This window comes from Haemaphysalis longicornis, unplaced genomic scaffold (assembly GCF_048455015.1).
Source record: "Haemaphysalis longicornis isolate Haplotype H1 unplaced genomic scaffold, Haemaphysalis longicornis Haplotype H1 scaffold_10, whole genome shotgun sequence".
In the NCBI taxonomy this organism is placed as follows: domain Eukaryota; kingdom Metazoa; phylum Arthropoda; class Arachnida; order Ixodida; family Ixodidae; genus Haemaphysalis; species Haemaphysalis longicornis.
Window position 1 is genome coordinate 81,147,142 of NW_027526204.1, and position 12,645 is coordinate 81,159,786.

A 12,645-nucleotide genomic window follows, 5' to 3' on the forward strand; every position below is an offset into this window, starting at 1 on the left:
AGATGGTGCTGCTAGCATTAGTAGCTGTCTTTGCAAAAATTTCACTGGTAAAAGCTCCCACTTTGATTTAGAGTGACAGTTCATGTTCAAAGCTGTTCAGAGTTGATTATTTCTCAAGATTAAGAGGCAACAGTATTGACCATTTCTTGACTTTTTGTGGCAATGTGCACGTCTTTCTATAGCAATAGAGCTTTGAATGCAATGAAGCTTCTTCAGGTTCACAGAAAAGAGAAACAGAGATTTGTTGACTCCCACAGACAGAAGCCAGAAGCAAATGAATAATAAGAAAGGAAAAATCTGGGGCGCTCACAAAAGTGGTTTCCAGGACCAGCGTAGTGGTGACCTTTGAAGGCAGCAAAGAGGCCTGGGTTGATGCCGATCTGAAAAGAAAATCCGTGAAAATTCACTCACAAAACTCACTGAAAAGCATGCAGCGTGGCGGCACCTTTCCACTACATACTTCAAAACTGTAAAAAACAAAATGACCCATTACTATGATGCGGCAATGCAAACCAAGATAAAGAAATGATAAACACCCATAGTCATGCAGCAATATCGGGGTGTCAACAAAATGTCATCGTTACAGCTGATCAAGCTCTAAAATTTGGGTTCGGCAACTAAATACAATTTTAGATCCCTTACTGCTTTTCAACCACAGGTAACAACATAAGAAATTTGGAAAAATTTCCTTTTTCAGGTAGCACAACGATTGGAGCGGTTGATAACGTTTTCTTACAGCTTGGAAGAGAAAAGGCACCACACAATATGCTGAGCACAGTGGCACATGTTCTTTCCATTCTCAGCTAACTTGGTACGTAGCAGCAACGACTGAAGCAGAGAAATATTTTTCCCCTGATGGGGTGGGGAGACAGAAATGCACCATGCATAATGAGCGTCCAGCGAGCATGGCATTTACCATGCTTGACGACACCTGTTGCCTCCCCACTTGCCACAACACGGAAAATCTTTCCTTAGCCTTTAAAGGGATACTGACACAAAATTTTGAAGGACAGATAGATTGGTGTGAACACACATACATCATCTGCAAAATATCAGCGTCGAATACAGCCTAGAACATATTTAAAATCAATTTTAAAGTGTGCGAAACGCAACCGAGCAGCCAGCGGAGGACCTTGCACAATCGACATTCCCTGGATATTTTGTAAATAAACAGCATCCAAAGACGTCACAGGTTTTTGTTGGCCGCTTCCGCACTGCCGGCATTTCCGCCAGCTCGCCGCTCCAATCGGAGGTTGGAGCTTCTGCTCTCGAGCAACGAATGACCCGATCGTTGGGGGCGGAGGCGCCGTGATTTTGTCAGCTCATCGGGCAGCTGGCCGTGATCTAGGTTCTACAGCGATTCCAGGCACTCTATTTTTATTGCTTTTTATTACAATGGACATGAAAAGCGCACTGAACGAGCCACACGGTCGCTGAGCAGGCAGCGGCCACGGCTGCAAAGTGGCGCAGGTAGCTCGAGCGATAGCTTGTTACTGTTACACGAAATGGGACCCAAGTCCAAAACATGGCAGCACATCTGAGAAAGGAGTTAATGATGCGATGGTGGGTTGCATTAAAAATCGCCATCTGCACCGCTTACGAGAGCGGCAATTGAATATCCACTGCAGTGCTAAGCCGAACACATCTGTAGGCGGACCTGTAGGCAGAGCGGCTGGCTGCTCCCAGCTTGCATCCTCCCACCCACTGTCTCGAGCGTCGTGCATCGTTCTCTAGCCGCGGCAGCCATTTGCACTCGCAGCGCCTGCGTCACGTCCACGGTCGCTTTTTAATTAAGCGGCTCACGAGATCAGTGTGTGGGGGCATTCGCAGCTGCCGGCGATGCGGATTTGACAGTGCTACGGCAGTTCTGCTCTGTGATATCCGTCCCACCGTCACGTGGTCAGCTTTGTTTACACAAAATCTCGCGTTTCACGGCACCCGCTGAAACCGAAACTGCGACTGGCTGCATTGAAAACGCCTCTAATTAAACAACTGTCGCACAGTGAAGCAAATGAGGCTTACACACGCGATAAGTAGGTCTTTAGCTGCTTATCGCAACAAAAAAACCAAGATGCAAAATTTTTTGTGTCAGTGCCCCTTTAAAGCGGCCATGCAGACAAAATACAAGTTTGTTTTATTCGAAAGATTTTGTGTTTTGTAGTGCGCCCAGTGCCTGTCCGGCAGCAAATGATGCCGTATTCACTGGGAAATCAATCAATTTATGCTAAAATTTTAATTCTCCCGCCAAATCATGCATTCTCAGGAAATCAGCAATGAAGTCATAAGTAGAGCCCCTAGCTTTCTGCGATTCTGCAATTCCGCGAAAAATCGCGGAATTGAAGTGTTTTCGCGGAATTCAAAAAAAAAAAAAAACGTTAAAAGTGTGGCGCTACGTCTCCAAAACGATATATTCGGCGAAATGTGGTGGAAAAGTGGTATTTTCTATTAGCAATAGCAAAATAGTTTCTATTATTGTCTGAAACGTTTTTACTGTTGAAAATTTAAATTTGTATCTGCGTATTCCTACCTTATCAAATAATAAAAGTTGCTAGGTGGCGCAGCCTCCACCCGAATCAAGGGGCTTAGCCATAGCCACAGAAAGAGAACATTGCACACGACAAGGCCGGTCAGATTGCAGACAAATGAAGGATGCAATGAGTAAAGCTGCTAGCAAGGCGCTAGTATACTTGGAGTTGACACTTGGAAGTTCTTCAAGAGTGTGAGGTGCTTGGATCCCCAGCAAGTTGGGTGTCTCTCAGAGAAGAGATCAGAGTTTGGGGCCATTCCTGGATTTATAGCCCTAGCTGCTGAATGGCAAGTGTCCTGAAGTCTGCCCAAGACGTCAAGTCTAGTGACTAGTGGCACAATTTCTAGTTGCACAATTCTTTCTAAAAAAGAAAAGCCAGGTGAAGATTTTGATGTCCTGGCTTTCTGGGCTGGGATGGAACACCTGACTCCAACACTTTCTTCTATTGCCCTTAAATACCTGTTGGTGCCAATCAACTCTGTTGACGCAGAAAAGTCATTCAGTCGCTATGGTGACATCGTGCCTCACAAGCACCATTCTCTTGGTGAAGAAAGCACAAAGCATCACCAGATGCTCACCCAGAACAGCTTCCTTCAGTTGTAAATAAAATCTAGCATGTTAGGAGTCTGAAGTGTCTAATAAATGAACTGTTACATGTACCTTATGCCGTTTCAATGTTGTCGCGGAATTTTGCAGATTCCCCTATCTAGAATCGCAGAATTCGAAATGTTTCACCGCAAAAAATGAGGGGCCCTAGTCATAAGTGCGCGCAGTCAAACGAACTTCCCCTGCATCATTTGGCTCTGCAGCCTTGCTTGCCGTCAGAACTCCCAAATGGCGCTACATACTGAGCCGCGGACCGTTGTCCGCCGTTGCTTTGTTTTTGACCGTATTTGCACGTGGCTTGCTTTTGTTATGGTACAAAGTAATCGTTTCGTGAAACATGGGGTATGCTCGACAAACAGGGTAACCTAAGACAACATCGCTTACGCCAATCGGCCAGTGTCGTGCAAGACGACTCCAAAGCAGCAGATTGCTGTGCAGCTATAACAAGCATAGCGCGCCCAGTACCAACAGCAGTGTGCGCCGGTACTTTTATGTTTACGTGTATTTTCGTAACTTTAATTGTTTACCCCACATTCTTACTGCTGTAAAATGAATACGCATTACATTTAAGCGCAAATAGCTCACACGGCAAGCTTATAAGTCATGCCTAATTTGCGCTTACTTTTGCTGGCCTCAGCCAATGGCACAGCTGGGCACATATGACATCATAGGTTCTGTTGCGGGAAATGAGTTAGAGGGTCACATGGCCATTCCCTTTTTTCCTAATTACCGTATAAACCGGAATATAGGTCGAGTTTTTTTCCAAAAAAATCCGCGCAAAAGTCACCCCTCGTCTTATATAGTGGTCATTGGCAGAATGTAAATCGTTGTCTGGCAACAATGTGCAAGCGTAGTGAGCGTAGTCCATCGCCATCGCCATTCGTGTCGGACTGCTCTCTCGCACTATCAGGCCTTTATTTGATTTCGCTTTTCTCTAGTTTTTCGTATTTTACTCGTCTATTGTGCCTGCGTGCGTACATTTCTGTACGTCTCTGTTCCGAGATGAGTGGCGGCAGTCGACGCCAGTTCACCGCGGCGTTTAAGCTGACGGCGATCGAGTCACCGAGCAGAATGGGAATATGGCGGCGCAACGCCCGTTCGGCGTTTCGGAGAAACGTGTGCGGTACTGGCGTAGCCAGAAAGCTAAGCTGTGTGCGGGCAACCCCCGAAACTGATCGTTCCGTGGACGTCAAGCGGTGCACCCCGAGTTGGAGAACAAAGTGGCGGACTTCGTCCGGGAACATCGCTCACGATCGCTCCGGAGGCCATGCGCGGACCGGCTCCGCGAACTGTACAATGAGTGGATAGCCGGCGACAACAAAAAGACCTATACGGGCCGGTTGCGACCGTGTCAAGCTGGGTGTCCTTCTCTGGGCAGTCGCTGCCCGACGACATGGTTACACGAGCGTTCAGGAAGTGCTCCATCAGCAACGCGCCTGATGGCGTGGAAGATGACAGTGCGAAGTAGTCATCCTCGGACGACTCTGAGAGCTCGGACGAGTGACTTCGGCAGGCATAGTGAGTGGCAGTGACGGACGGGCGTCGAAAATAAATATAGACATTGTGAGTGCGCTTCTGTGCCGAATTATTTTTTTTGTCAACTTTTCCCACCTCAAGGTAGGGGGTCGACCTATATACCGGGTCGACCTATAATCCGGTTTATACGGTATATAGCTTATTTGAGTGAAGTGTGCGTTAAAAGTGGTGTCAGTATGATTCTAACAACACAATCTATCAAATAAACCAAACTTGTGTTTTGTCTGCATGGCCTCTAAGGTGCCTGCAGCCCACTTTAAGGGGGGACACTGGTCTTGAGGACATTTTTGTTATTTTTTAACCTATGTGCTTGAGATTTACACATTCAGTGTATTTCAACATCCTGAGCACAAATATGCAGTCAGCTTTCGTCTATGGGGTGTAAGTTTAGAGTTGTACACCATGTTATGTCACTTCATTTCGGGCAATTTTTTCATTATGTACCTATGAAATACTCAAATAGCTTTTATCCCTTTGTGCTCTAGAAGGATCAGGGAGTGCAACTATACCACTGCAGTAATTTTAGCATGGTTTCTGCAAACGCTGTAAAATTCGTAAATGTCAGGTCATCAATTACCAATGTTTTTGTAAAACTAACTGCATAAAATCTTGTGCAAGCAAAAAGAAATTATGTACTTTTGTGGTTTTATTGCACTGTTCAGTTCATAAGCTTTCGAATGTCGCAAGAATGATGTAAATCAAACCAGTACATCCCAAGATATTGTACCCGACAGCTGACCATTTGGGAAAAAAATTGGTTCTGAGAAAACAGGGCACGAAGTTTGGAAACATAGGCACAAAAATGGTCATTTAGGCGACTTCAAAGGGCGACAGCTTTGTGAATACTTATGATACAGCTATGATATTTTGCAGGTACATTCTTTGGGACCTGTAGACTGCAAATAAAAGTAATACAGAAAATTGATTTTTTGGCAAATTTTCGGTCCTCAAGACCACACGTCCCCCCTTAAGCAGTGCAAAAAAAACTCTTCAGCAATGTTTGGATTACACTGCCAGGAATACCTCTAAACCAAATATTACACTTGCACGTGAAGTGGTAAGCTTGCAAATCGCCGTGAAGGATGTGGGAAACCTAGCTGTGCTATTTTTAATTTTTCTCGTTACACTACGCACTGCGTTAATTACGTAATTACAGTGGTGGCTGTCCTATTGGCCGTTGCTGGTCAATGTCACGGTTGGTTACAGGTTATACAGTAATGGGTAAAATTACACATTTAATAAATTTATTTTCCACCACCCAAAGTTAGTTATATATAAAAAAATACAAAAATGGCAAAAGAAATGTTTTTTTTTTCTTCTCGCATTTTCGGTGGTGATCCGCCATCGTCAGCTCTAAGCACCAACCTCTTCTATGTGTGAACCAGCACATACAGTTCTGGCATTATTTTTTGTTTCGAGTGCGCACAGAGTTGCAGCGATGAACTCAAAAATTTGCTTTCAACCAGACCACTCAACAACAAGCGTTTACTGCTTCAAAAACATGAGTGCGCCCTTGCGAGCAAGCACCAATGCCTGCACTGTCCCGCACCGCTACCACTGCACCAGAAATAGATGACTCTCAGTTGAGGAGAAAAAGAGAGAACTCCCCGGCCTGCGATTTATATCGAAGACTGCGAAGATGTCACAAGTCACCCCCTTTTACAGGAGAGACCGCACAGCCTTCGTCGCGTAGTCCAAGGTTGAGTTCAGAGAGAAGTGCGAAAATGTGCTTATGCGTGATTTTTCATTTTGCATAGCTTCAGTGGTAGTGAACGGATTTTTATCATTCCGAATGGCCGGTGGGAAGAGTTGCACGGTCCCTTTAAATATTTCTCTTTCTGTGGGCTTATGCTCTCAAACCTACTGTTACTGAACGGTGGGGCTGGGGCTGCACCGTTCCAGGGCACATCAGTGTTTTTCTTGCAAGCTGTTTCTGCATAAACGCTGTTCAGCTGCACGTTGTGCTAAGACAGAATGCCTCCCAGAGCTCCCGTTATCGATAATGCCTTCCAAATTTTGCTGAAAATGGCAGCACTAGTGTGTGAATTTGTGCTCACCACTACAACAAGATTTCCCACACAGGAACGACATCTTGGCCGACAAATCGACTTATTAATTAGAACTTTCCCGCAAGCAGACGGTAACAAATGCAAGATGTGCAGAAAGACAGTCATCAAACCCCATGGTGGCCTAGTCGCCAAGTGAGAGAAATGCGGTGCTTTAATTGCTTGATTATGAGGTTTAACGCGCTGACGTTACACAGACGATGAGATGCACGGTAGGGGAGAGCTCTGAATTAATTTTGACCACCTGGGGATCTTTACCGTGCGCCGAAATCTCGTACACATGGGCGTTTTCGCTTTTCACCTCCCACAGAAAAGCGGCCGCCGCGGCCGGGAATCGAACCAACGTCCTCGTGCACAGCAGCACAACGCCTTAGCTACTGAGCAACTGAGCTACTGGAACAACTGTTCCAGCGCATAACACGAGTTCCATACTTCCCTCCCAATGCACCCTGCTGGCATGGCATCTCCTTAGAGAAAAGCTTTGAATCACCAGATTTTTTTGCTCACAAAGTTGCCCAGAACTGCTCTTCATAAGTGTTAAGCAACGTATCCCTTCCCTTGTGACATACTGGCCAAGGCAGGAGCCAATTGTCTCTCATTTTTCCAAAAACATGCGCAGACAGGACGACAGCACTGAATGATCCAAGCTGGTCTTCTGGAGTTAAAGGGTTTACTGTGCTTGTGAAACCAATACCCAACATATCCAATAACCAATATGCAGAGCACCAATACCCAACATAAAGATGAGGCAACATAAAGATGAGGCAAGTAGCGGTGGGCAGACAACTCAAGGCAGGAAAAGAGTAGGCCAGGATGACAAAGGATAACCCTAGAGGTGTATGGAAAACGCCATCTCTGCTTTGCACTGGTGAATAGGAAGAGGATAAAGGGAGGGGAAGGGCGGAGGAGCAGGAAGAGGCACTCACGATGACAATGTCCAAGTTGGGGATGAGGTGGTCGGGCAGCGTGCGCTTGGCGACCTCTTCCTCGGGCATGCCCTCGAAGCGGTCGATCTTCTTGCGCTGCTTGAAGCTGTCCGTCAGCTTCTCCTGCTTCAGGGGCCGCCCCACACGGCCCCCCTCGCCCATGTCCACGTACTCCAGCCTGCAAGTTTTTTTTTGCGGCTCTGTTAGGCTTCCCGAAGAAGAGCAACCTCTTTTTGTCCCCGACTACTCCTCACGAGCTTCAGGAATGTGCCTGTGTTAAGGTGTCTTTTAAGAGACTCGCTTCTTTCTTTCTCTCTCCAAAAGACAAAAAAAAAAAAAAAAAAGCTGCAGTAAGAACTACGACAATCAACAACAAGATTTCCGCTGCCCGTTTGACGTTTCAATGAACAGGCATGTCCTCTCAGCAACCTGGACATCTGCACACCTTAAAGGGCCCTATGATATATCATGATAACTTACAACAAAGTTTTTCTGCTGTGCACGCTGCAATACATTTATAAATGTAGTTTTTAACTCCACCAGCGTTAGGTAGGCTGTGCCTGCCAGAATAAGTTGATAACAGCAACCATAACAACTTGCTCCAAAATGTACTTAAAAACACCCTTTAAACGACAGGAGTGCATAAGAAGTACTTTTGACATGCTAATTACACTAAGTCGTATTCCTGTGCCAATCTGGTTTTTGCTGGCAATCAGTACTTTTGCCGATAGAGGGCTCTGTCTGCACAAGCAGACGACCTGGCAGAAACGTCTGGGTAGAAAAAGCCCCACTCAAATGCAAAATACTCAAGTAAACACTGGCTTAGATAAATGGGCGTTACAGCACCATCTTCATGCACATTTTAAACCTCAAAAGAGTGTTCTATTTGAAACCGGAAACTTTGCAATGGCAATCAAATGACAGTTAGCTGTGCTGTGTTTCGAGAACAGTGTTGCTCAAATTGAACTGAAGAAGTTCAAAAAGTCAAGGGTAATACAGCCCATAGAAATATATGTGGTAGCCGGTTTGTAGTATGCATTAAAGGGACACTGAAGTGAATTTGTCAAGCTCCCGTTTTTGCTTGCACTGCGTAGACTGGCTCAAATTAGCCCACTTTTCATCGTTTATCCGGTTGACAAATCAGTAATTATTTTACACAGCGCGAAAGAAGGAAAACTACCATGCGCGGTTTGCGGCGGCCGCACCAGCTAAAGCTGTGACGTTGGGAGGAGGGAGCACCGTGATTGGACGATGCCCAAGGTTAGCAATCAAACAAGTTTCGGTTTTGGTTTCGGTTCTGTAAAACACAACCAATGGCGTTGTTGGATGGGCATTCTCAATATCTCAGTAATCATCGTACCGCGCTTCTGCCATGTTGTCGGCTGTAAAATGCGTAAGATAAGCCTTCCAGGACGGCTTGGAATCGTAGCATTCACTAGCCGAGGCCTACGCAGTGCATGAACGCCTTCCGCGTCCCCGCAGACGCTCAAACGCCTTGCGCTTTTCCCCAATATTTGGAGCTTGCCTCACTCATGCCTGTATCGTAAAAAGCGTGTTCGCACCAGGCCAAGGGTCTGTTGATTCTGGCCTGTGTCCACTGCCCGCAAGCAGTCGGTGCTTATGGCAACAGCACGCCAACGAGAACTCACTAGCGCGCCAGTGCCAGGCTGCGCGCGTTCTGTGAACTAGTTTGTGGAGCAATGAACGTTGCGGCCCAAAAAAAGGTGAACTCAGTATAGAAAACATCGGCGGAAAACAAAAAAGTTAACTTATATAAAAAAAAAAGCACACACCCGCGGAGATTCGAACTCGCGACTTGCAAAACACTTGCACTGACATACCCAGCGCTCGAGACCACTCGACCACGGGGCGGGCTTTGCTGACCATGGTAATATAAGGTATATATTGTATAACCAGTTTACCCTTTTATTTAGTTTTGGCTTTTCAAGCAGCTTAGGTGACTATTTGTTGTTTTGCACTCGTGCAGTAAGCATCCCCCAAGTTTCCACAATATATCACGTCTAGCAATTGCATTTCTTAGACGGAAAAGCGTTCGCAGATGCGTAGTCGTGCTGCTGACCGCTGTGCTTGTTCGCCCAGAGCAAAAAAATTCTTCCCGCACCCTAGTTTTACGCTGTACGGTAAAAATATCAGTTGATTTTATTTCCTTAGTACCTATATTGACTTCGCTGACTCTTCTCCCGCCTTCAAGAGGCCTTATATTTTCCTAAGGCGTACCAGTCAGCGAAGCGTCGCATGTGCGCTTGTGCAGCGCTTGTGTGAAGCGACCTTGACTTGGAGCTAGATACAGTGTACAAACTAACCAAGTAAAGAAAGGCACATTCTTCCATTCACAAACGTGTCCTGGCTTCGTTTCAACTGAGCGAACGAATTGCGGCGACCTGTCGGCGGCTGGCGGACGAAACGCTGGGCCGACTGACTCTGCCTGAAGGCCGGGCAGCCGTGCAGTAGCGCAGCCAATTGCGAGCTCGGCTCCTCCTGACGTCACTCACACGAAAACGCCACAGAAAATGGGCGAGCGTAAAGAGAGGAGGACAGCATTTTCGAATTAATTTTTCTACTAAATAAAATCACGTAAACGCGCCCAGAGTGGTCGAAACATGGCCTGGGGACTCCGGACTACAATTTGCGCTAGTAATCCCACAATGTTTACATATCACTTCTGTGTCCCTTTAACAACATTTGAGATGGCTATGTCGTCCTGAAGTCATGCGACAAGCTTATGGTTGTGATGCCAAAGTTCAGATAATTCCAACAATATCTGAAACCAGATTAAAATTGTTCCCCCTAATTCAAAAAAGCAACCCTTGTAGGTCAACAGGACACATGTATACCAATAAATTTTCTGGGTGTGTCTTTAACTACATACAATGCACCCTTTCATGAGTGCTGAAGAACATATGCGCGACAATTCTAAAATTCGGTTGTTACTGTCCCTTCAAACAACCGGCGTCACATTATTATCCAAAAGCACACGCGTGCGTGATCCTTGTAAAGCTGAACATCTGTATGGCCTTTAATGCTAAATGATGTTCAAAACACTAAAAAAAAAAAAAAAAAAAAAAAAAAAAAAAAGCTGTGCTACAAAACAATAACAGAGGCATGCCAACTGACCCCTCGGTGATGGGATACTTCCGGGGTCGACCTCGTTTTCGGATCACCGGAACTGGTTGACCAGGCTCCAGACCAAGCCCCAACTCCTGGTCCTCGACCTGCCAAAAGACGTCGCTCATGTTGAACAGTCAAACCGGATATGAATTACACGCATGTTTATTTCGCGAGTATGTACAGGCCAGCTTTGGAAAGACCTTTTTACAAATGACTGCCGCCACTTTTTATCATGATGGCTGGCCCCAACACGATTCGTAGATACAATTTTGTCCCGCAGTGAAGAAAGAACTAAGGTTCTCGTTGAAATTAACGTTCATTGGTACAAACTTGTGCTCTGCAAAGAACTCAAAGGAAACACAAGCGGCGCAGAAGCAGTTAACAACGTGACATGCACTATCGAGTGTCGGTGAATCGCGTGCCGCGGCATCCACCGTGCGGTCATTTATCGCTCCATTATTCTATCCTGAATCATTCAGTTAGATCGAGAACACTGTCGATCAAAGAAGTACAGTCTAGGCTAGTGACGACAGGCTGAAATCTTCTCCCCATGAAACCAGACTGCCTGGCGCAACCCACAACTAAAAGAGCAAACGGACGCTCAGCTCGAAAGTGATAAGACAGCCAGGAATGGCCTGGTATTGGTAACAACACATCAACAGGACATGCTAATGGCAATATTGCTGTCGGTGCACTAGTGTTTAAATTTTTAATGCCGTCCCGCCCGATTCCCGCACTATAAGGCAGCCGAATTTCCACAATCTAATGCGCTGAGACAAGTGATGTCACGTCACGCAACAACTCTAGCCTCGTTACGTTAGGGATACACCGATTCGTCTCGGTCAACTCTAACCTTCTTAAATCGTGTCTGAAATATATTAACAGGCTGCCAGTTGAGAATCACAAAAATGGTGGCAGCCTATTACGTACACCTGACGTGAGCGAACCGTGTTGACTGCATGCTAACCAGTATTTGAATATTCAATTTTCACACAAGGCAGCTGGCAGCAATTATGCACAAGAAAGGCCTCTTTTTTTTTGTAATCTTTTTCCAATCAACTTTCAAAATTCTGTGGCCAAATATCTGACGTCTCCATTTCATTCTGGAATGGAGACATCCATTCTGGAATAGAGACATCCAATTCATTCTGGAATTGCTGGAATGGCCCAGCCATTCCAGCAATGGCTGGGCCACATCACTTTTTATTTTTGATGATGCAACTGCACTGTAACATTGCCCATACAATAACCGGGGTGTTATACAAAGTGATAAATAAGCTCACTAAAATGAAAAAAAAAAAAAAAAAGAGGGCTACCTAAACTGCATTAAAAAAAAAAAAGGACAATTAAACAGGCACTGCGAATTGCAGCACCAGACGTTTTACATAACGCCCAATCGGGCAAGAAAGCAAGCGAGCAAGAAACAAGCCAGCACTCTTAGCACTTCGAACGCAGCTTTTAATTCATTCTCGGACGACATATGGGTTCAATACCAGCCACAGTGGCTGCTTTTCTGACAGAGGCGAAAAGTGAAAACGCCCCTGTCTCGCCTGTCTCGAGATTACGGCGCACGTTGAAGATCCCCGGGTGGCCAAAATTGATCCGGAGGCCTCCACTACTACTGCGCCTCATAACCGAGGTGTAGCCTCAGTGAATCAAAGCTCCCACAATCAATGCATTCTCAGCCAATTCCCCCCCCCCCCCCCCCCCTGCATGGCTACATGCCACATCGGTAGGTGTTAATTTTCAGGCAGAGTCTAAAGCGGCGACAAAAAGTGCGCCGCTGGGAACTGACTGGCATTTGCTGCCCTTTGCTTTCCCATGAGGACTGGCCTTTTCCCACTTTCCTGGCACG

General features: G+C 46.0%; 1 protein-coding gene across 1 annotated transcript in view; it reads right to left on the bottom strand.

Moving 5' to 3' along the window:
* Window positions 1-12,645, bottom strand: part of LOC144158848 (uncharacterized) — a gene marked incomplete in the record, with an annotated part of 176,820 nt that overhangs the window by 30,776 nt on the left and 133,399 nt on the right. The window contains 3 exon segments of the mRNA XM_077690016.1: window positions 311-380; window positions 7,662-7,839; window positions 10,797-10,894. Coding sequence (XP_077546142.1) covers window positions 311-380; window positions 7,662-7,839; window positions 10,797-10,894 — 346 coding nt within the window.